The sequence below is a fragment of the Lathamus discolor genome, chromosome 5 (genome assembly GCF_037157495.1).
Source record: "Lathamus discolor isolate bLatDis1 chromosome 5, bLatDis1.hap1, whole genome shotgun sequence".
Classification (NCBI taxonomy): domain Eukaryota; kingdom Metazoa; phylum Chordata; class Aves; order Psittaciformes; family Psittacidae; genus Lathamus; species Lathamus discolor.
In genome coordinates, this window is record NC_088888.1 from 121,645,985 (window position 1) to 121,669,647 (window position 23,663).

The 23,663-nt window shown below is 41.4% G+C and overlaps 2 protein-coding genes across 8 annotated transcripts in view; one reads left to right on the forward strand and one right to left on the reverse strand.

Annotated features, from left to right (window-relative positions):
- Positions 1 to 3,599: 3,599 nt before the first annotated feature.
- On the reverse strand, positions 3,600 to 11,199 carry PEX13 (peroxisomal biogenesis factor 13). The gene is made up of 4 exons (XM_065682402.1): positions 11,053 to 11,199; positions 7,413 to 8,110; positions 6,849 to 6,974; positions 3,600 to 6,345 (listed from the first exon to the last, which is right to left on the reverse strand). Exons 1-4 carry the CDS (start codon positions 11,121 to 11,123, stop codon positions 6,050 to 6,052), a joined length of 1,191 nt encoding a protein of 396 aa, XP_065538474.1. The 5' UTR covers positions 11,124 to 11,199; the 3' UTR covers positions 3,600 to 6,049.
- Positions 11,200 to 11,302: 103 nt separating this feature from the next.
- PUS10 (pseudouridine synthase 10) overlaps positions 11,303 to 23,663 on the forward strand; it is a 31,698-nt gene continuing 19,337 nt past the window's right edge. The window contains exons 1-6 of one of the 7 annotated variants that reach the window (XM_065682398.1): positions 11,303 to 11,374; positions 11,870 to 11,944; positions 13,337 to 13,473; positions 15,028 to 15,294; positions 16,917 to 17,003; positions 23,078 to 23,112. In XM_065682398.1, coding sequence (XP_065538470.1) covers positions 13,348 to 13,473; positions 15,028 to 15,294; positions 16,917 to 17,003; positions 23,078 to 23,112 — 515 coding nt within the window. In that variant the 5' untranslated portion in view covers positions 11,303 to 11,374; positions 11,870 to 11,944; positions 13,337 to 13,347. The other 6 variants (XM_065682400.1, XM_065682395.1, XM_065682396.1 and 3 more) reach the window with 6 other exon arrangements.

Consider the following 23,663-nt stretch of genomic DNA (forward strand, 5'->3'; position numbering starts at 1 on the left):
CGAGTGCCGAGACCCCGCCCCCTCCCGCCGGGGAGAGCCAATGGGAAGGCCGGAAGGGCAGCGGGGTAATGCGGGCGCCAGCGCCGTGGTGCGGCGGCGGCCCCGCCTTGTCGCAGTGCAGCGGCGGCGCCGCGCCCCCTCCCGGCGTCCGGTAACCTAGCAACGCCCCGCGCGGGGCTCGCCCCGCCTCCGCGTGACGTACCCGTGACGTCAGGCTGCGCCTCCGCGACGTCACCGTGCGGTGACGTGAAAGAGCCTCCGCCTGTGCTCCACGTCACTGACGGGACGTGGGGAGGCATAAGGAACAAGAATGAGTCTCCACGTATAAGCACATCAAATAAATTAAAGATGCGGAGCCTTAATTTAAGCTTTCCCGAGGTTTTCGGCTGATCTAAATACCTGAAACAATAAAAGCAGTAACAGAATATCCAGCTGGGAGAGGATACACAACAGCCTGGCACCAGGAGCTGTCCGAGGCTGCTCTCGAACCAGCTGCAGTTATTGCACCAAGGAATCCCTCCTCTTTCAGCTGTTGTTGGTCTGTTGGATGAAGCCTTGGGTGGGATGGTTTAGTGTGAGGTGTCCCTGCCCATGGCAGGGGTTGGAGCTGGATGAGCATTGAGGTCCCTTCCAACCCAAACCATTCTATGCTGGTTACCTAGTGTGGTGCAGTGGGATTTAGACGGAGGCAGCAAGAAGAATGGGGTAGAGGAGGGTTATTAAATGTTGCACAAGAAACAGGGAATTTAAACTGGTCCTCAGCAGGGAGCCAAGTTTAAAATGTTTGGGAAGCTTCCATGCAGCAGCAGAGAAGGAGTGGTAAACATAGAATCATGGAATCATAGAATAATTAGGGTTGGAAAGGACCTCAAGATCATCCAGTTCCAACCCCCCTGCCATGGGCAGGGACACCTCACACTAAACCATCCCACACAAGGCTCTGTCCAACCTGGCCTTGAACACTGCCAGGGATGGGGCAGCCACAACCTCCCTGGGCAACCCATTCCAGTGCCTCACCACCCTAACAGTAAAGAACTTCTTCCTTATATCCAATCTAAACTTCCCCTGTTTCAGTTTGAACCCATCACCCCTTGTCCTATCGCTACAGCCCCTGATGAAGAGTCTCCCTCCAGCATCCTTGCAGGCCCCCTTCAGACACTGGAAGCTGCTGAGATCTCCACACTGCTTCTCTTCTCCAGGCTGAACAGCCTGCTCCCCCTTTATATTTAACAGGAATCACTGAGATCAGAGCCACATGGATATTAACAAATCTTTTTCCAAAAAAAGCCCACCCCTAACGTCTGGAGTAACACAATGAGAATGCAACAAAAACTTTTGTTGAGCAAAAGGATTGCACCAACCTAGACATGGGCATGAAATCTCACTTCTGTAAGTCAGTACAAAAGCTTTGTTTGGGTGTCAGCTAAAATAGAACACACCCCTGATTTCATACTTTCCCACTGCAATCCCCAGACTATGCTACAGCCGATTATTATGACATTAAGTTATTACACCATGAATGGAAGCTTGATGTTATGTCAGAACTGGCACCACTGTTTAACTAACCTGTGCTACCTGTGCTGTCAGGCAAAAATTCAGTCCCTCTCTTTTCACTTTTTTAAATAATAAAAATACCAGTAACAGTATTTGAGAAAGAAAAAAAAAAATCAGTATCTCAGATTTTACTCATTTAACAGACTAGACACTATCCTTGTGCAGCTCCCAATAACTGAAAGGTAGCGCAACTACGTTCTTGCATTTAAAGCATTTCACTTCTAACACCAAAAACCCTGTAAAGATACCCTTTGACAGCACAAATAATCTGTGTCATTTACTTGAGTCTTATAGTTTTGTGACTACTGTGAGATTCAGGGAACTTTAGAAATCCAAAATAGCATTAAAAACTGTAGATGAGATCCAGGGGTGCCACTGACATCACACCTATGTTACTAGTTGTTGTGGTTTAAGCCCAGCCAGTAACTCAGAACCACACAGCCGCTCACTTACTCTCCTCTTCTTTCTTCCCCTGCTCCCAGAGGGATGGGGAGGAGAATGGAAAGAATGTTAACTCCCCTGGGTTGAGATAAGAGCAGTCCAGTAACTAACGTATAACACAAATCACTACTGCTACCACCAATAATAATAATGATAAGGGAAATAACAAGGGAAGAGAATACAACCGCTCACCACCTGCTGACCGATACCCAGCTCGACCTGAGCAGTGATCTAGCCCTTCCGGGTAACTGCCCCCAGTTTATATAGTGGGCATGATGCACTGTGGTATGGAATACCTCTCTGGCTAGTTTGGGTCAGGTGTCCTGTCTCTGCTTCCTCCTGGCTTCCCCTCCTCCCTGGCAGAGAATGAGACTGAGAAAGTCCTTGGTCAGAGTGAACATTACTGAGCACCAACTAAAAACATTGGTGTTATCAGCACTGTTGTCAGGTTGAAAGTCAAAAACACAGCACTGCACCAGCTACTAAGAAGGAGAAAAATGACTGCTACTGCTGAACAGGACACTAGTTAAACTGGTTATACAAGTACGTGTGTTTCAAGGAGAGATTATCCAGCTACTTAAAGGCTGTGTTCGGTATGGCTACAGAATCCAGCAGAAAGATTTATGATCCCAAACCTACTTCAAATCCATTTGCAGAAGAGCCAGTCACAAGACACAAAGAGAAAAAAAAAAAAAAATAAAGGTTTCTCCTTACCTGTGAACACAGGCAATTACTACCTGCTAATACAGGCCAAAAATGTTTGCCAATCCCAACACACGGCCACATCTGCATGGGTAAAAAACCTGGAAGGGGCTACTTAAAGACAGTTTACACCTCTTTTGGAAAATGTTCATTGCAAACAGATCGTATTTATAAATAGCAATTTCCTTTGTTTTTACCTCACTGGCAGATTTCACCAAGATCAATGAATAAATCAGAACAATCTTACTAGCTCAGATGCAGTTCAGTTCCACAGAAGGAAGAGGTCTGAAGCTGTGCAAAAGAACAGTTTAAATTTATTATTCAGAAACTTGAACAAAGCTTTGAACGTGGGCATACCCATGCAGTGCTAACACCCCAAGAACCAGGCAAAACTGGCATCAGCTGATAGTACTCAAGCATAAAATGGTTGGTATATGGACCAATATCAGTAAGATTAAAGTAAGATTAAATTAAAGCCTTATATAAAGAAGTGCCATGGGTTTGTTACAGACTTTTAGGTCTGCTACAAGTACATAAGTAGGTTGAAAGAATAAAATACAGGTAACTTCACAGTACAGACCTCAAGGTAAGAGTCAATTGCCTAATGCAGAAATTTAGCGGTATTTCAAAAGCATCTTTCTTCAGATCTCCTTGTCTACATACTCCTGTTGCAGCCACACATGCTCCTTTTAGTCTTCTCACCTCTCTAAACTTGGACAAGTCTCAAGGAGCCTCTCAGCCAGCCTCCCTTTTTCAACCAACAGACATTTAGATACTCTTTTTTTTCTGTAGCCTGACATATAGGCAGAAACATGAACAATGGAATTACAGGACTCACACTTTATCCCAATGTGAGTTTGGGCATTAAAAACATAAAAATCAGAATCTTAAAGCAAAGCATATATTTTACTTCAATGGATTTTAATACCCTTCTGCAATCAGTACAATTAATTGCAAGTTAAATAACTTCATTTCCCCAGAGCCTTCATTTCCCATTAAGAGCAAGACTGAAAGGATCAAAAACTCTTGTCAAGATATAGCAGATACAGTTATGACAGTGATTGGCAGACTAAGTCAAACTATGATAAAGACAAGTCAGTTAAGTTATTAATAATCTATCTTCCTACTAAAATAATTGTTTTCAAATTAATATTATCTGAAGTTGAAATTACACTCATCTTTCTGAAAAAGAAGATTTAAAGATTCCACCAAACATGAAGCTGTCTTCTCAACTTGTTCTAAGCAGGGAAACAGAAGTTTACTTGAACGGATACTCTACAAAAACTTTGGGGTTTAATTATTCATTCATTTAAAAGACCCTTCCTCTTACTGAATCTTGCACTGACACAAGAGAGGCCAAGAGTCCATTAATTAAATCTTGCCATAGTAAATTAATTCCCTCCAGGAATACACACTGTAAGCAGAATTGTACACCTGATCCACCCCCTTTCTCCCCCTCTATATATTTTACATTTCAGGATTGTTTGCTGGTTTTATTTCAACAACAAACTATCTATATTTTTGTTTCAACAAAAGTTGTTGATAATGTTCTTCAATGCCCTGGTACACAGGGAAATGTCTCAGGAACACATTCTGTTTTAAGCCTAGCTTAAGTTCCTCATTTGCCCTTTAACTACTCTTCCCTTTCTCTCCGCATTTGAGGATCTAACAATCTAGTAAAAAGGATTCTTTGCACCATCTCCCAATACCTGAGCACAATTGCTTAAATTCTTGCTGTAATTATTAACAGGCATTCAGAGATTACTTTAAAATCCAAGGTTGCAGCACAAGATCTGTCTTTTCAGCCACTCTACCTCAATAAAACTCTGCTCACCCCAATTTTCCTTGTGAGAGTTTTGTCATGATGAAGAGAATTCTAAGAACTCAAGGCCAGCAAATGCAATTACAGTATAAATACTGAAAGCTGTGCTACCACATAATGGGTGCTGAAGTCTCTGTAGAAACAGTCAAACTGAAACTACTGGATCAGTTAAGCAAAGGCACATGCCCTAGTGTTCCTAATACTTTTAAGTAGCTTTAACATAAAGAAAAGCTATTTTAATGATTAAGACAAGCTTTACTTATTTCACCCATTGCTCTGACCTCCAGAAGCTCAAGATGTTATCTACTACTAGGAAAAAAGTGTTAATTATTCTTGCTTCATTAGAAAAAAAAAAAAAAACCCAGTGATATTTCAAGAGAGAATTCTCAAATACAAATATGAAGAAAATACTAAATACTGTGAGCAGTCTCAATGTTTTTATGGCTTTTGATAAACCAGAGCCCTCAACTCTTATGGGCAGTTGCAAAAGCTACCATCTGAAAGGCAGCATAAAGAGTTTACTCCAAGACCTTGGCTAACTGAGACAAATAAGCAAGAAATGTTACTTCTTCTTTACCACTCAAATTACCTTAAACTTCACCCAACCCAATGGTTTCCTACAGCACTAAAAGGCAGGATAGATTTTGACATTCATATAGAATCAATAAAGAACAGAAACAAGCTGAGATGAAGAAGGCAGGTGATAGACTATTAATCGGCAGTTATCAGGTTCAACATAAAACGGCTACAAGTGATGCAAAGTTACTTCACCACAGAAAGAAATAACAATTACTAAGTGCACTGCAACGTGCCTGGCTGCAGGATACCCTTTATTCTAATGTGCCTTTAATAAACAAAAGAGAATTGGTTAGAACTACTGCTGAAGCCTCACTGCTCTTCCTTTGTAACCCATATTTATCCTCCCTTTCTCACAAGTCCCACTTTAATAAGAACTAAGGTCTTTATGACAGAAGCCCTGCTTCTTACAAAAAAGTATGGAACTCAAAATTTCTAATGATTCAGCTGTGTCTCTTGCAATTCTCCCTCCTTGCAGGGGGAAACAATGCACTATTACGATGTATGGTCCTCAGCATTCAGTTTTTGAGGACACCCTACAGAAATCTGTCTTCCCTTTGCACCTCTGTTGGAGAGGCCTCTTGTCAAGCTAACATTCCAATGAAGACTGAATGTCGATCTCCAGATTTCACCTACAGTTTGTCTCCTTCACAAGAATAGGCCAGAAGTCTCTTTTTCTGTTTATTTGCTTTGTTATAAATGCTTCAATTCTCCCTGTCTCAAGATCTTAAGAGCTATTGCCACGTGGTTTGGGTAGAATCACTAATGTACAGCCTTATGCGAGTCAAAAATAAATACTATTAATTTGAGCAATCATTCCTCCACCCCTTCACCAGTCAGTAGCAGCAGTAACTGGTACAGACCCATCAGTGTTCCACTACAATACAGATTTTCAACAAACCTTACATTTTAATCAATAAAGCACAGTTAACTAGCTTTGTTGATGAAAGTGCATTAGAGTTCCTGCTTCTCTCCACTAAGCACGGTGGAGTCAGATGGAACAGGAACTTTATTACTTCCAGCAAAAACAGAATCAAAAGCAGCTTCCTGCTCCTCTAAAGTCACAGTAGCAGTGGATCCTCTAACTGATGTGCTGGGAAAGGCTTGCTGTTGCTCTGTAATCCTTTCCAGGTCCACTGTTTTCCTACCTCTTCTTTTGCCCAGGATTTTGATGTAATTAGCTGGCACAAGTCCTGTTGTTTGGCCATCATAACTAGCCAAAAGCCAACCACGGATTTTGGGTTGTTGTTCTGAAGAAGAAAATGCAAATGCACAAAGTTACAAAACAATTCAAAACATACTGCAGTTGAGGCACAAATATACCAGAAGGCAGATGACACAAGACCTCCTCACGGAGAGAAAATAACTCTGTGATAAAAGGCGAATATAAATTACTGTACAATACCAGGATCTGCAATGAGGAGGTGAGCCAAAGAGTACTGTGAAATGCAGCTCATTCTGAAATCAATGACACTGCTTTAGTGCAAATTCCTAGGGATTTTCACAGTTGTGCAGCACGTGTGAGGAAAAGGTAACCACAAGGGTAACCACAAAGCACTCCCTGAGTAACCTCAAGCTGTGTTCTATCTTAAGATACTCAAGAAGTTTTATTACAGTGCAAATAATAACTTATGGGGAGGGAGAAATCAGTGTGGATGAGTTTAGTCAAATAAAGTGGTGGGTTTTAACATTTTCAGGCTCTAACAATATGACTTCGCATGTGATCAGAAAACAAACTCAATGTAAAGTTTACCTTTGGGTGCTAATTTTAGCATGTCACCAGCACGGAAAGAAATTTCTTCTTCTGAGAGAGCATTGAAGTCGTATTCTGCTCTTCCAACTACATGATCATCTTCTCCACTCGCCCAATTACTAGTTACTGTTTCCAAAAAGAAATCAAAAGTTTATCTGCTGTGAACTATAGAGCTTGGTATTTTTTTTTTCAGAAGGAAAATTAAGGAAACACTTTAACTTCCTTGCTAAATTGTTTCCAATGGAGAATTGATAGAAGTAACAAAGCATGATTTGTTGAGTCAATCCAACCAATACTTTCCCTCCCCTCCCCAACTGCTACATCTAATGGAAAGGAAACAGAAAGGAACCATGACTTTGGAATCACACAAAAAGCTTACCATGAAACTGCAGCCTAACTCAACAACAGGCTACTATTGGCTGTTACTTGCATCACACACCTAAAATGTGTATTGTATCCCAGTATCCATTAATTTCTATTACTGTAGTATAAGAATAATCACTATGCACATGCTAACAAAAAGAACAGTATATGCCACATTTTGCTTTTGCTGCAGATCTTTACCTGTTTCTTCATCACTGTAAGTAGAAAGCAGTTTCCAAATGAGATAGGGACCTCCCATTATAACCGCAAAGAACAAGAAAATGGGCCAGGATTTTGCAGAGTTAGCCACCTTGTCTTCAAGGCCAACACGAGCCACAGTCCCCTCACTTTCAGCCCACAGATCCTCATTCTCAGAGCTCTTCCGCAGACCTAGTAATCTCTGAAGGCGTTGGTAGAGATACTTTATAGTTCTCACTAAAGCAAAAGCTGAAAAGACCTTTGTGAAGTGGACTTTGAGGCGGGAGAAGTGATTGGCTACATCCAACACAGCTCTGAAACTGTTGTATACAGCTGAAAAGGTAGCATCCATCATCATGCTGACCGAGGCAAAGGCATGCACAATACTTTCAATGGACTGAAATGCACCTCTGCTGCTCTCTTCAGCCTGCTGAACAAACCTGCTGGGAGGAATATCATCTGCGCGAAAGCGGTTATAACCCAAACCACCATATCCATAACTGTAAGGACTATAGCTTCCATAAAAAGAGGTTCCATATGAACCATAGCCTGGAGAAAAAGAGCTACTATATGCTGGCCTGAAAGTGTTCAGACTACTGCTGCCCGTTTGCTGTGATGGTCTTGGCAAAATAGGTGGAGGTATTCGGGCAACTGTGGGTGGTCCAGGTCTGGTCAGCAGGTTGTCACCCAAGTCAGCAGACCTAAACAGATTCAGACAAACAAGATCAGTACTCAAAATAAGTTTAGAGTTTCCTTTCCTCCAGAGTTCTTGACTAACTATATAAATATGAAGGTACATACACTTTATAACAATATAAATATTAAAGAATATAACTATCTAAATCTCAGTAGTGCTAGGATAGGGAATCTGGCAGGCAAACACTCGGCACGTTGCACAATGTTTGTGGGAAGTAAAAATTCCAGTCAGGAAATACAGGTCTTTAAGGAATAAAAAACCCAACATAAGATATTCAGTGTAAAAGTTTGAACCACAGCATATCTGAAATGCACATGTGGAGAAACTTTCAGTCTATTTATTGTATTGACTAAGAAAACATGAAATGTTATACCCAGATTCATCGAACCTCATGCTGTAACACCCAGGTAATTTTTCTGCACATAAAAGCTTTTCATGTGCACTCCCAAGAATATTTACAAACCTTCCAACCTGAACTGACAATTTCGATTGCATTTCCAATACTTGTTCTCAGCTCTTCTATACAATGAACCAGTGATACAGCAGGAAAGAAGTTTGAGAGCTCCTTTGAATCACCCTTAGAGAAAAGGGTGGTGTGCCCTAATTGAGGATCTCAGTAATTATACAACATATACAAGGGCTTTGGTTCCCCAGTTCTCCCCTCTCCCTAAACTACCTAATTACCTTTATGTAGCACGTCAAGGGATTGAATCTATTACTGTTAACTGTTGGCTGAAAGAGGCATTATGTGTCACTTAATTGTTTTTAATTTAGTAAACTTTTATCCCTTTCTATTTGTATATTGGTCTATCCCATAAGTTTACGTAATTTTATATATGCTCTTCATAATAACACTGCAAGCACTAGACTGGTATTTGAATTCTGTCAACCAGCTGTCCAACTTCTGCTGCTTCATCAAAAAGCTAATCACATATTATCATCCTAAAAGTCAAAGATTTTTGTCATTTCTTATTTTTACTGCCTCATCCAATGACTTTCCACTTCTGTAGTCCACTGAAATCACAGGAAAAAAACCCAACCAACCAAAACCCAAAAAACCCAGAAGAAAAGTCATGTTTGAATTACTATGAAGCTGCTTCTTTCTGCACTGCTTTCAGAGTGAAGCACACTTCCTATACTATATCTCTATAAGATAAGGAACAACTTCCTCTCAGCAAAACTTACAGGTTTCCACAGTAAAGAATAACATTTATATCTTTATACTGCTTGGGGTTTTTTTCCCCATCAGAGACTTTAACTCTGTTAACAGTTAAAAACAGAAGCAAAAGTGAATTATTAGCACAGAAAACAGAGGCACTACAGTTTGTCACACCACATTCCCCTCCCCACTAGTTAACTTAGAACACCTCGCTTTAAAGCTGCTTGAATTGATTTTAAATGAGGTAGATAAGCCCACCAAGAAAAAATAACTCCAAACTTCTTGCTCAACAAGCTTCAGCTTGCAGCGAAAGCAAAGTTGCTGTTGAGTGTTTAGTCTTGGGCCAACCTTTTGCCTGGTTTCAGCTCACTCTAATTGCAATCGCCAGCACCAAACAAAAAAACCCAAGGTAAACAAGCTTTCCTTGATTTCTAATTAAAAAGGAGTTTACAAACATCCTTCTCCATGAGCAGGGTGGATTTTCTGGAAGAGCTCAGATTCCTGGGTGAACACACTCGAGACAAACATACACATGCATCTTTTCCAACTCCTGAGGATGACACACAGCTTCTCCACTCCTACAGAGGCACACATGCTCACACAGCTGTACACTTCCCAGTAATGCACACCCACACTCTATCATAAATCACAGAATGGTTTGGGTTGGAAAGAAACTTGAGATCAGTTCCAACCCCCTGCCATGGACAGGGACACCTTCCACTACAGCAGATTTCTCCAAGCCCCTGTGTCCAACCTGGCCTTGAACACTGCCAGGGATGGGGCAGCCACAGCTCCTCTGGGCACCCTGTGCTAGCACCCCCACAGGGAAGAGCTTCTGCCTTAGATCTAACCTGAACTTCCCCTGATTCAGTTTGAACCCATCACCCCCTGTCCTGTCATTACAGTCATTGACGAAAAGTCCCTCCCCAGCACCTCTGCAGCCCCCTTCAGATACTGGAAGCTGCTCTGAGGTCCCCACGCAGCCTTCTCTTCTCCAGGCTGAACAGCCCCAACTTCCTCAGTCTGTCTTCATACGGAAGGTGCTCCAGTCCCCTGCTCATCCTCGTGGCCTCCTCTGGACTTGTCCCAGCAGTTCCATGTCCTTTTTATGTTGAGGACACCAGAACTGCACACAATGCTCCAGGTGAGGTCTCACAAGAGCAGAGTAGAGGGGCAGGATCACCTCCTTCGACCTGCTGGTCACCCTCCTGTTGATGCAGCCCAGGATACGGCTGGCTTTCTGGGCTGCGAGCACACACTGGAATAGGCTCAGGTTGAGTTTCTTGTCTACCGAAGCCCCTCAAGCCCTTTTACGCAGGGCTGCTCTGGATCACTCCTCCCAGTCTGTGGCTGTGCCTGCGATTACCCCGACCCAGGTGTAGCACTCGTACCAACTACCCACTCAGGGCAACAGCGAAGCTTTTCCTTCGCCACACTAAACACGCAGCTTCCTCCGGACACAAACAGGGCTGGACAGCAGTGCCCTGCTCCCTCTCCCTCCCAGGAACCGCGATCCACCACAGACCCCTCCCCGGCGGGCACACAACGGGATGAGCGACCCCAAAACACCCCAACAGATCACTCCCCCTTCCCCAGGGCCGCCCAAACCGACCCCACCTCAAGCTCAGCCCGGCCGGAGGCCCAGCCCGGCTGGGCCCGACCTTTGAGCTCGCCTCAGGGCAGAAGGCCAAGGCGGGAGGCCCGAGGAGGGGAAGGCGCAAGCAGCGGCCCCGAGGGGGAGCCCCCAGCCCCGCCGCAGGCCGCGGACCGCCGGCGCACACACTCACTGGAAGGCCGGCGCCACGGCTCCCGCCAGCCGCCGGTTCTCCCATGGCTTCGGCGGCGGCTGCGACGCCATCTCTGCCCGCCTGCGGGCCCCACTTCACCCCCGGTCCGGCCCGGCCCGGCCCGGCCCGGCCCGCCGCGCTCCGCCGCCCGCCCACTGCCAGGCACGATGCGGAAGCTCCGAGCTATTCACCAGCCGCTGTTCCACGCCATGGCTTTCTCGCCGCGCCGGCTCATCGATGCGCTCTGCCTTGCCGCTGCACAAGCCTGTGGCGCGCCGGGGTCGGGGGGCGAGGCCCCGTACGGAGCGAGGGGAGCCGTGAGGTGATCGCTGCTCCCCGGCAGCCGGGCTGAGCGGGGCGGGGGGCGGCAGCCGCCCGGAGCCTGTCTGCGGTGCCCCGGCCTCCTGCGGGAGGGGGGCCCTGTGATGAGAGGTCCCTGTTCACCCCCTTATCCCCTCGGTTCAGCCCGTGCGGGAGGGTTGTAACGGTTCTAACGGTTGGGGGCGCGTTCCTGTGTGTGTGTGTGGGGGGGCGGTTTATGGGGTCCCCTCACCGAGACCTGAGGTACCGGGATGGGAGCGGGGGTGCTGCGCGCCGCTGGGCCGTTCAGGGCTGGCGTGGTGGCGATCGCGACTAATGTCGCGATAGTGGATGGGGGCCTGTGGGGTGGTTTGTGCCGGGTGTCGGCTGGGAAAGCGGATCAGTGGGCACTGGTTACCTGTTGCCCCGGCCGGGCGGCTGGCGTTCAGCGCCAGCAGTGAACCCTCGCGGAAGGGGAAGGTTTCTTATGGAGCTTCTCTCCTTAATTTCTTGGTAGCGTGAAACACAGTTGCGTTAAACATCAAGCAATATTCAAGCCTTGTCAAGCAGAATCGAGCTAAGTAACCTAAAAGTATACATTTTTTCTTTTAAAGCAAGTTTGAACATTTCTAGATAGTCTTTGTTTTTTACAGCTTACCATAAAGAATCCAAATCCAAGAGAAGCTAAATTAATTGAATTATTAACTTTTCCCATGCTGTGAAGGTTTTCTGTGGCTATTTCAGCACAAGGCACTCCTGAGTAAGACAGAGCATTAGAGATGTAACAGGTTGTGGCTGGTGTGGAGGGTACCAGTATATCCTGCGTCTACACCAGCGCTTTGCAATACAAAAACATCAAACAGGGAGTTACATCAAGTGTTGCGCACGGGAGCTAAGCCCTTAAATGAAGTCGGGTGGTTCGTCTGTCAGTTGGTATTGTGGAATTCCTTGACAAAGGATTTAGAAGCAAAACAATTTCAGAGAGACACTGAAGGATCGAAGGAAAGTGCTGTTCAGTTTTACCAACAGGCAAATCATGCTAAGGCAGAGGAATCCCCCAAACCAGCAGTAACTGGAGGCAGAGAGCTCTTGGCAGAGGCACGTGTCCTGCGCACACAGGTCTTCCTGTGGCATCTGTTTATCCCTGCTTTGGGTGACAGTAGACTAAACTGATTCTTTGGTCTGAACAACTGTGGTTATCTTATTGCCTCCTAATGTTTCCTCGATAGCCAGGAAGGGAGCACCTCACTGGGAATCTCTGTTTTTCAATATTTTTCAAGAAATGTTCAGGGATCTGTGCCATTATTAAATTTTGGTCAAAGAAATTAGACTGTTCTAAAGCTCTGGGCCGAGGGAATGACAGGAAGCCAAATTAGCCAACATCTTGTACGAAATAAAGGCATTATGAAATCTCTCACAAAAGCAGGAGTCCTATATTTGAAATGGGAAATAAGAACCTTTCAAAATTGAAGTATCTGAAGGATAGAAGTGTCTTCCTTTGGCTTTGGGGCTTTGTATGACCAAAGGTGGTGGCATGTATTTGGGGCTTTTTTATTCCCTGTGATTTTAACATACTGATTCTTTAGTTGCTACAGTTTGGAAGGAATTTTCATTTTACATTTGTCTTAATATGTCTTAACTCCACGCTCCTTCTTCATTCAGTAACTAACACCATGTCATGTAGTGCCCATTATTAAAGATAAAACCAATGGCAAAAGCTCAGCACACCTTTGTCAGAACTCTGACTTCAGGTTTTTTTAGGAAGTATAGAAGCTTTTCCCTGAGACAGTGGTCTTTTTGGGTTGGTCTTGTAATTCTGTTGTGCCTTTGATTTAAGAGAAATAGGTATCCTTAACTTGCTCTAGAGCACACACAAAATCCAGTGATTCTAAATCTGGTGCAGTTAAGTGAGTCCTTTCATTGTTGAGTTGCTGAATTATGTTTATTCAAGCTTTTTTATTCTCTTTTGTATTTTAAATTTTAGAATTCTCCAGCATGTCTTCCCTAACAGAAAAGGACAGACCAATTGTTCAGCTGTTACTGAACGCTGGCACTTGCCCACGGTGTATTTTAAGGTTCTGCAGCGTGGGATCACAGATGCTTTATAGACATCCATACAAGGTTCGTTCTTTGTGTTTCTAATTAGAATGTGTGAACGTATAAATCCAGTGTTCTCTGTGCTACCTTGAAGGAGAAGCTGGTTGTATTCTTGGACTCTCTGCCTGAGAGGAAAACACTTTTGTAAAAAGACTTATGGAAAAGGACTTCTGCTATGCTGCGCAATTGTGAGGAATCAGAAGAATCATAGAATATAGTGATCATTGTGGGTTAAATGTTAAGCTTGACTGTGAAAGTTGCTGTGTATTCCCCAAAACCACCAGAAAATAGGGCATGTGAGCTTTGGCTCAGCATGGCTCCATCACTTTTAAAGCAGAGCATGTATAACTCTTCCCTCTGTTCTTTTTCCTCTAAGGTAATAGGTAGTAAAGGGCCTGTGGGCAATATAGCTGGTGGAAAGGAGGAACCATCTATGCTCCAAACTTACCTGATAATTCCTTCTTCTTTCAGTATAATTAGGTAGGGGGTTGTAACTGAAAAATTATGGAGCACAGGGTAAATCTTTTCAATCAGTTAAACACACTGTTAGTAGGTGCCCTTTTTAGCTGACCTTAATGCTGAAATTCAGTGTTCTTCAAATTTTTCCTAGCTGTGCAGTCTTTCTTGCTTTTGTTCTTGTAGTTGGTACTCCTCAACTTAGTTTTGCCTCCTCCTCTATGTTGGTTCCTTGAGACCTCTTATTGTAGGCCAAATAAACATTTCCATCTACTTGGTCTAATCCCTAGTCTTTATGCTTCCATCTTCTTGTGTCTGTTTTGATTGTTTCACTTTTGGTCAAGTTTAGACTTCCCAGAATTCATTTTTAACATCTTTCTTCCTTATCCCTTTCCATTTTCTGTCAGTCTTTTGAGAAGTGTTCATTCTGTATGCCATTCTTCATTCTTTTGCATCTCTACCTGATTTTCCTCTGAGTTGCAATAAGACAGTAACCTCTTTGTTAGTGAAGACTTTTTAATAAATCTTTCTGAATTATGTCTTGCCTCTATCTCACATCCTTCCTAAAATTCAGAGGTATGCAGGTAATTCTCTCTCCTAACCATCACTTCCTTTACTTTCTGTAGGCTTCTCCCTTCATATGAAATTTCTTCCTCTATGTATTTAATTTCATCTTCACCTGTACCTGTTCTCATTTTCTTCTACTATGCTAGCCAACTCTTTTCCTATTCCTCTGGGTTAATGGAGGTGGAGGAATCAGATTCTAACATAATCTAAATGACAGAAAGGCAGTAAGCATCTATTTGCATTGAATAACAATGGGGCCCAAGATAAATACATTTCTGCAAGTGAGGTCTGTAAAATGTTTTCGCTCCTCTTGGATGATAAAAGAAATCTGTTCAGCAAAATTCAATTTCTCTGGATAACATTTTGAGAGAAATACAGCTTGGAGCTTTTTAATTGTGTAGGTGTCTTTTGGTCTAAACTCAAAGTTATCAATTGCATACACTACGGCTAAGCTAGAATGATTAGTACTGTTAGTACTGCCTTTTGGAATTGTGTTTGTATGTGCATTGGAGAAAAGAGACGAAAACAAGAATGTGATTCCTCTGTTTGTGTTAGGATTTGATGAAGGTTTTAAAAGAATTTCTGAAAAATGATCCAGAAAAAGAAGATACAGTTTGTTTTGATATAGTTGATCCCCCGTGTAAGAGAATCAAACTTGAACACCCTGAAGAAGGGCCCGAGGATCTGAACCACAATGGAGCACTCCAGCAGATTCCTCAGGTTAATGATGAAAATACTGCAGTGGAGAACTCAGCTGTGAAGGTTTGCAATGTGTGTTTGGGAATTCTTCAGGAGTTCTGTGAGGCTGACTTTGTTAAAAAGGTAAATAACTGTTCTTAGTCTTTCTGTGTACTTTTCCTGGAGCTTGTGTATGCTGGAGCCTAAGGGGTAGAGCTGGTGATTAAAAACACCACACAGTTAAACAATGGAAAGAGAGATAGCAGAAAAGCAACTGAAATACCTGTTGTGAATATTTGAAATGTAGATGGCACCATTCAGCTACATACTGCTCACTGACGGTGTTTGCACGCCTCCTGTGTAGCTGGGAAGGAAACTGTTGGTGTGACCATCTTTTACCCAGGGCTTATAATAATGTAACTTGTTAAAAAAACAGCAGTGTGAGTGCAATGGAATCACTGCTAGGAGCACATTTTCCTAAGGAAAGGACTAACAGATACGTGGTTACATGAATTTAGGAGATAATCTGAGGTTCAGCTGCTTAGATTACAAGGGAAACCACACTGTAAATGATGACCTCCCTTCATTTTTTCTACGTGAAGGGAAAATGAGGAGGCGTCAACTGCTTCAGCTTAACTACACGTTCCTAATACAGCACAAGTCTGTCTTTACAATGCTACTATTTAGAAAGCCACAGAGAAAGAAAATGTGTTGGTGATACAACAGATTTGTAGTTGTTGGAGAAAATACGAGCTAGGAGAGAATATGGGCATAATGAGTGTTGCAAACATCATCTTTGAGCTGTAAAATTGCTTATGTGACAAACTGAAATACCAGCTGGAAAAATTGCACTTGTATTTATGTTTAACAGTTTTAATAGAAAATAATTTGGTTTAATAGCATGAATGTATCTAAAAAGGGGACTAAACAGAAAGTACAGTATATAGTTTTTGTTGCTGCAGTGCATGATGGCTTTTTTGTTTCTGTTGGTAGATTATATGTATTTTTACAGAATCCACTTCTAAGACTTACTTCAGATTTAACTCTTGAGTAGCAGTGGAAAATCTGACAGCTCTTGCTACGGCATCACAAAAAGTGATTATTTCATAAGGAAATTCCCTTATCTGAGATGTTTTATTCACCTTGAAAGCTCAGAATTCATCTTTAGTATTCATTAAATCACTGATGTTTTAGAAGACTTCTCCATGTGTGTTTGAGCTTACTTCTGTTAGGGACATCTAGGCATCAGCTCTTACCACCCTACTTTAAAATGTTTAATATCTGTTTGGGTTCTTACTTTATTTCCAGTGACAAACACAATTTTTTTACAATGAAGAAAGATTATGAATTAATCCTGTAGATAAGTGTTTGGTTTTGTCTTATCCCAGGATCTTAAACATTTATTGTCATAGAATTGTATCTCTCCCATGAAGAAAGGCATTTCTGAGCCAGATGTTTCAGCCTTTGGTCACTGTGGTGTAATTCACTGCACTAAGATTTTGGTATACAATCAGTCAGTCTTAAAATAGCAGATTTAGTTGTTTCATAGCAATAAGGGTACAGTTTATTAGTTGCTTGCTTTTAACAGAACAAAAAAGCTTTTATTTCAATAAGTTGTTAGGGTTACTCTGGTTTCTGTGTTCAGCATCTCTCTGAATGTGTATTAACATGGATTTACAGTGATTACAGTAGAAGAAAGAATATCCTAAAAGCTTCTCAACTCCGGTCCGTTGCTGTGCTTTAATATTAAAATCCTTCTATTGCAGGTGTGCCAAAAGGTTAATTCTGCTGATTACCAGTTCACTAGTTTTGTATTTTCTGTGTCACTACCCCCACAGCTGTCTGTTAGGGAGGTAAGTATTTACAGCTATTTCTTCATAACTTAAATACATATTAAAGAAAGTAACTATGGAATGTACAAGCTGGAGGTGGTTTGATTTTTAATTGCTATTGTTTAAAAAAAGCCAAAAACACATGCTAGAAGTGAAGCCTGCTCTCCCTTTCCTTGTTGGTGAGTCTTATTTTAATTAAGAAAGTGCCTGAGTCGCTTCAGTTTTCAGTTAGCCCAGGAGTTACTTTACAGCTGAAAATCCAAAAGGAGTTTCTTGAAGCCCTTGGTGTATTGTTCCCTTTGGTACAGATGCTGGCTCTGCTTTGTGGATCTTCCTGGAGAAGGAAGTGCACAGCTGGTGCCTTTCCTGAAATAGATGATAATTGGTAGTGCAGAATACAAATGAAGGAATTTGAGGATGGACGCTTCAACTGTTCAGCATTTGAAATGATGTGAAAGTGCACATTTTAATAGTCACCTGTCTCGGGCATTGTTAAAGTCTAGATTTGTAAAACTGAAGTTTGTGGCAGTTGTAAAACTACTGATTTTGGTGACAAGTTTAATCAAATGGTTTGCATTTCAGTCATTCAGTTACAGAGGCCAATGATAATATGGAGGAGTGAATAACCCTGGTAATTTATTTTTTAAAAATAAAGGGAAAATACTAAGTATAATATAACTTGATCAATAAAGCAGCAATTTTTGCTTAGTTGTGAGACATTTCATGATGTTCCTCTGCTTTCTGATATAAAGTGGTGCAAAACCTGTTCTAAAGGGCAATGTGCACCTTTGCAATAGATGCCTGCTGTGTAAGATGTAGCAGGAGCTTCAGCAAACATGGCAGAAAGAAATGGAGGTGGTCTTGGATGTATATATAAACCTGTGATTAAATCAATTCTCATCCCAAATGGTTCGATTGTTAAATAATCTGCTACACTTTTAGTGTTGATTTGTACTGTTAGTTCTAGCACCTCGGGCAGTATCATGGCTGCATTGTGCTAACATATACTCTGCTTCTAAGTCTTTCTGAACATAAGATTCTCTACTTCCCAACTGAAACTAAGCACAGTGTGTTTGCTTGAGCTGCTGCTGTGTCTGGTAAAATAATACCAGAAACAATTGTGCTTTCTGGCTGGATGAACTGCCCTTATTCCCGTTTGATTTTGTGGTTATCCAAAAAATGGGATATGTCTAAAAAGCCCTTTCAGGTTAGGCAGGTATGCGGATGCATGCGTGTGTGCCTGCAGTGCTCTGTAAAGCTCCAACTGTGGGTCAAACTTACTCCACCTTTATGCTCAGTGTAAGCTTAGGTGTTTAAATAAAGAGGAGCTTTATTATTTCTAGGGTACTATAGATCAGGTCTTTTCCATTTCCAGTCTCCCTTTACTAGTCACTACTGAGACTTCCCTTATGCTATTCATTATAGCCTCAATGAACAAAAACCAAAGTGAGGCACAGAATCTTTTGGCTCAGTTCCCAGCTGCAATTCCCATGGTGTCAAGTTCTTAATACTTTTCCATTATGCATATTTAACTCGACAGCTATAGTTTATCTAGCTTAAAAATAAATTTCTTTTATTCTTTTTTTGCATAGCATAGCCATATAATGATGAGACAAGGAAAGTTAAGATTTGATCCTGCTGGTTTTCCTCACCCTCCTTGTGGGTCTTTGCCAGAATGCCTCGGTAGAGGGTGTTATTGCACTGCTTTTCTAGCACTGTGATGTTCGCACGCTAACGTGAACAAGCCGGGCAAGTGTTTCTGCCGGCTTTTGAATCAGCCTTGGCTGTAAATGGAAGCAAAAAGTAATAGTTTGCTTCAGAGAGTTCATCTAGCTGATGGAAGTGTTAGTGATATGTTGAGACTGTGTGGACTGGCAAAACTAGATTGGCAGATGCAGTTGATAGATACCCAGATTTATTACTTTATAGTAACTTTGTCTTGCAAGTGCAATGAATTCTTAGTTTGATAAAAAGGATGAGGTGTAATTTTTAATCTGTCCATCTGCTTCATTCAAGCTATCTTGTCTTTATGTTCAAACAATGCTATAGTACTTTGTACAATCAAGGCAATAAAAGTTGTGGTGTTCAGAAATGAATAGGTGAAGTGAGACGAATGAGTAGGAAGATCCAAAACCAGTTCTGTTCTCTTTGTAAACAGTTCTGGTAAACAGTTCTGGGAGCAGGTCTGCAATAGGAAGTTCCTGCTGTCCCTTCTATTCCTTCCCTTCTGTCTTGTCAGATGCTAAACCAGCTGTTTGTGTAGCTGTGCTCTAACTGAAGGGGTGAAACCTCTTTAAAACCATGGGGTTTTATTTACTGCCTATCACTTGAAAAAAAATAAATGGTAAAAACAGTTCCTGTTTTATGATTATAGAAAAGCAGCAAGTGATATGTCAAAACATCTCAAACATCTCAAAGTGCTTTGTGTTGAAAAGAGGTCTTTTGTCAAATTCTGCTTTTAATTCTTGGAACTGCACTTTACAAGAACATATGTAATTTTATCACAAAAGGACAACCCAGAGACAGCCTCCCTCCCATTGACCTTTTGTGTGACACACAATTTTCTCTGACTTCTTTTTAACCAAAAAACCCCCAGAAACTGCCTTTTAATATTGCCTTCAATTAATTTAGACAGTTGTCATCCTGCCAAGTCAAAAATGTACGATCAGAGCTGAAGAAGAGTGGGACATAAAATTTACATTTGCATAGTATTTGTATCTGTAATGCAGAGAAGCTATCACCTCTTTCCACAAGTAGGATATTTGATTAAAATAAATCATAAATACAGGAGTCCCAAGTTTATGTCAGACAACTATATTAGAATCTGAAGTGAGTCATGCCCTTCAAAAGGGTGACTGTTAACTCTCTCTGTAGTCTCAGTCGTGATCCATCATCCTGGTTCTTGCTACAAGGACATTGATGCAAATAGCATCTGTAGTCATTACTCCCTGTAGGACTGTGTATACCTCATCATGGAATTCCCCATCTTGAAGCTCTTTTCTAATACAGTGAAAAAATGCTGTGGCTGGGATTGCACATGGTATTTCAACTGTTGCCACTGTGATCCCTCAGATAGCATTAGAATAATATCCTGCAGCTTGTAATCAATATAGTGCCTAAGCTAGTGTATTTCAGAAATATATGTACTGTTAAGCATTGCCCTGCAGGCTTGAGCTCTGTAATGAGCATTTTTCATTTTCAAACCACTTCACAAACATAAAGTAATTATGAAGTAGAGGGATCTGATCCCCTGTTTCACATACAGCTGGGAGAGAGTAGAGGGCTTTGGCTGGCTTGGTGCTTGAAAGTCATTTGGAATTTGGGATCTTTTGTCTTCTGTGCTCACAGTATCCCAATCCATTGTTCACTCTTAATTGAAGGGGGAAAGTTATATCTTTAATTGTCTTTCAGTTTTGAAGTCAAGACAGAGGAGATGAAATCTGACCTGTGGTCTCATTTTAGCAGAACTACTTACATGCAGAAGTTTTCTTTGTTTTGTGATTGTACCCCATAAAACGGGGAAGAAGTGAAGTTATCCACTTGATTGAATACCAAACCTACATGTGCTTTAAATTAAGGCATAGGAGATGTTTTAAATTGGCATTTGTCAAGTGCATATTTCTAGACCCGCTTCTGTGGTTGCTGTATTCTCTACTTCAGAGTTATGTTCAAGGAATTTCAATTGGAAACTCTTTTTATTTATGATTTTATCTGGGTTATTATGCAAACAAGGTTACAGTATACTTCATGGTGTTTTGTGCAGCAGTCTTACTCATACTGTCTGCATATGCAGGGTAATGAATCACAGTGAATTTGAGTAAACAGCATTCCACCAATACAAGGATATTTGTTTTATTCAGTGGTGTGTAGTTTGGTGTAGTGTGTATCTAACAAAGTTTGTGTCCTCTCTCCACCATCCCTCTTTCCCCTTAATATTTCTAGCATTGCTTTTTAGGATTCCCTCATTCTATTAGGTGTACCAAAGGAAGGGTAATAGACCTGGGTTTTGTTTTTTTTTTGATTGAGTTCCTCTATCAGCATGTAAAAGAAATCTATGATGTGGTTCCTTCTGATATCAATGAAAAGATGTTGTGATCCTGGCTCTGCTCCTAAAATCTGATACGTTTTCAAACCTCTGCATTGGAATTATTTCCTTGACAATAGACGATAATTCTTTCAACAGGGTTTGGGGGGAAGTTACTCTTAAAGCACTGTATCTGAAGAAAGACAGGGAGAGATTTAAAGTTATGGAGAATTGAAATGGGTGTTGTTCACTGCTTTTGAAATACCAATTCTTTTGGATATTTTGTATCTATCTATGGTTGTATGACAAGTGTATGGAGTCTCCTTTCTCTGACACTTTGCTAGTAGTCTGCAGTCCACAGATTGGAAACTACTAATTCTGTTTTTTGTCCTTGTAATTGTTTCAAGCCAAACAACTTATTTTTTATCTTCAGTGAGGATGGTGAAACTAGATGTCCAGAATGTGTATTGACAGTACACGTTCTATTAGTAAGACGTTATTCTGCCAGTCTTCATGTGTTATTTTGCTATTATTAGTAAAGGAAGAACTGAAAATGTTGTTGCTTTGTTGTAGGAAGTTTGAGGGGGGAGTTTTTCTCTTCTTATTAATTGTTTTTGCACTGATAGGCACTCAGTTGAAATGGAAACATTGTACAGGTCTTCTGAATACCTGTGTCCAACATCACTTTTTTTCCACTTAATTAAAGACCTAATAGAAATTCTGGTGAACTGTAATGCACTTCAGTTTAGTATATTTTCATTGTGGTACAGAGAACGACAGTCACCCTTGGCCCACACAGAGGCAAAATCTAAAGCCTAAAGTGCTGAACAATTACTACACTGAAATGATAGATGGTCTTGTAGAATCAATGCGTCAGTACAAAGAGAAGTGAATGAGGCTGCAAGGAGATGTGCCTCTCAAAGCTTTGGCTCCCAGAGCAGAGTTTGGGAAAGATGCTTTGAGAAGCTTTTGGCATAAGCAATGTTTGGAATGTTTGGAAGTCTTTTAATTTCTTGATGTTTTTTTAATTTGCTCAAGTCTATTGGTGTTGCACTGCTTCGATGGCTGTTGCTCCTTTGTGCTTACTTTTGTGTTTTTCTATTGTTCTTTCTTACCACTGGCTATTCTAATATATTCCACTTTTGCCCTTTGTTATAACCATTGTTAATTCTGATAGTTCTGAGTTCCATTTGTTGGCTGGGACATCTGAGTGGTGGTTCACAATCTGCTTTCCTGGGCAGTGTTGCATCTAAGGGACCTGCTACATTATGTTTCTTTAAATATATAAGGCTGCTAGAGGAGAGGAGTAGAGTTTGAGGAAGTATTTGCAATGCACAGATTGAGGACAATTACATCTTTTAGCCATTCCTACCTATGCTGTGTGATGAAAAACTGTTAGTGAACTCCAGCGTTTGTACTAAAAGCTCCCTCTGACCTCTAGAATCATTCCTTCTGTTCTTCAGCTTTCTCATATTCAGCCTGTATCTCCTGAAATAAGTGGTGTGCTTTAAATAAGAGGGCAATCCTCAGGGAAAGGGGTTTGTGATTACCATGAGACCAAGTATGTCTTTTATTTCATGTTTTTTATAATGGATGAAAGCTGAATTTGATTTATTTTTTCTTTATATGTCATATCAGTTTCATAGACCATCCATTGAGACACTTCTCTTTTACTCCTCATTTCTCTGTGTGGTAGATAACTGCTAGTTGCTCCTGACTTTGATAACGGCTAGTTGCTTCTGACTGAGGCTGTTGGTGTCTTTTGCTGGTTATAGTGTTAATAGCAACTTTCAAAGTACGTTTAATGTAGTCTGATCCTTCTTTTTTAAAGCTAGGCAGGACTTGAGGTGAATTGCAAAGTAATTTCTTACAAACACTAATTCTGTCTTTCCACTTCTAAAGCAAAAGTTAAATTAAAATCCTAATACTCCCTTTTTGACCTGAGTTTTTTTTTAAAGTATTTTTCCTTCTGACAGCCTCACAATTGTTTGGAGTTTTGAGCCTTAATTTCACTTGCTTTTGGTGTTTCTCTCTCCCTCTCTTCTTCCTGGGCATGGCTGGTGACCCATAGCGTGCTGCTTGGCTGGTGTTAAAGCAGGAAATGAGGTGAGTAATGTCTTTTGGCAACCCTCATACCACTTCTATTAGAGAGTTCTCCAGGTTTAGAGAAAGGAGAGATACTCTTCCTGTAACTTTTTTTCCAGCAGAGTAGAAATGAGAAACCACTTAATGCAGTGGATCTGCTGAGACATGTATGTTAAGAGAAAATTCTAACCAAGCAATTAGAGCCATATATTTGAGGTCGAGACAGTTGCTTTCATATAAAGGTACTTTTGCTAACAGTTGTGGAATATATAGACTCACTTCCTATGTGCTTGGCCATGATTTTAACTTACTTTGTATCTTCAAAACTAACCATAAGGAAAATCAGAATTGGGATATGCTGTCATTTTATTTGTTTGGCTTCTCATTATTATTATTTTAACTTTTTATTGTCCATAGCTTTTGCTGTCTGTCTGATGAGAACTCTTTTATGTAGACACTGTTTGTATAAAGGATGAGCAGAGAAGTCTTGTCCAGTTTACTTGCTGTTTACAAAGGATAAAATGGCACCTGGTTTTTGTTTGGTGGTTTTTCGTTGGTTTGTGTTATTTTAG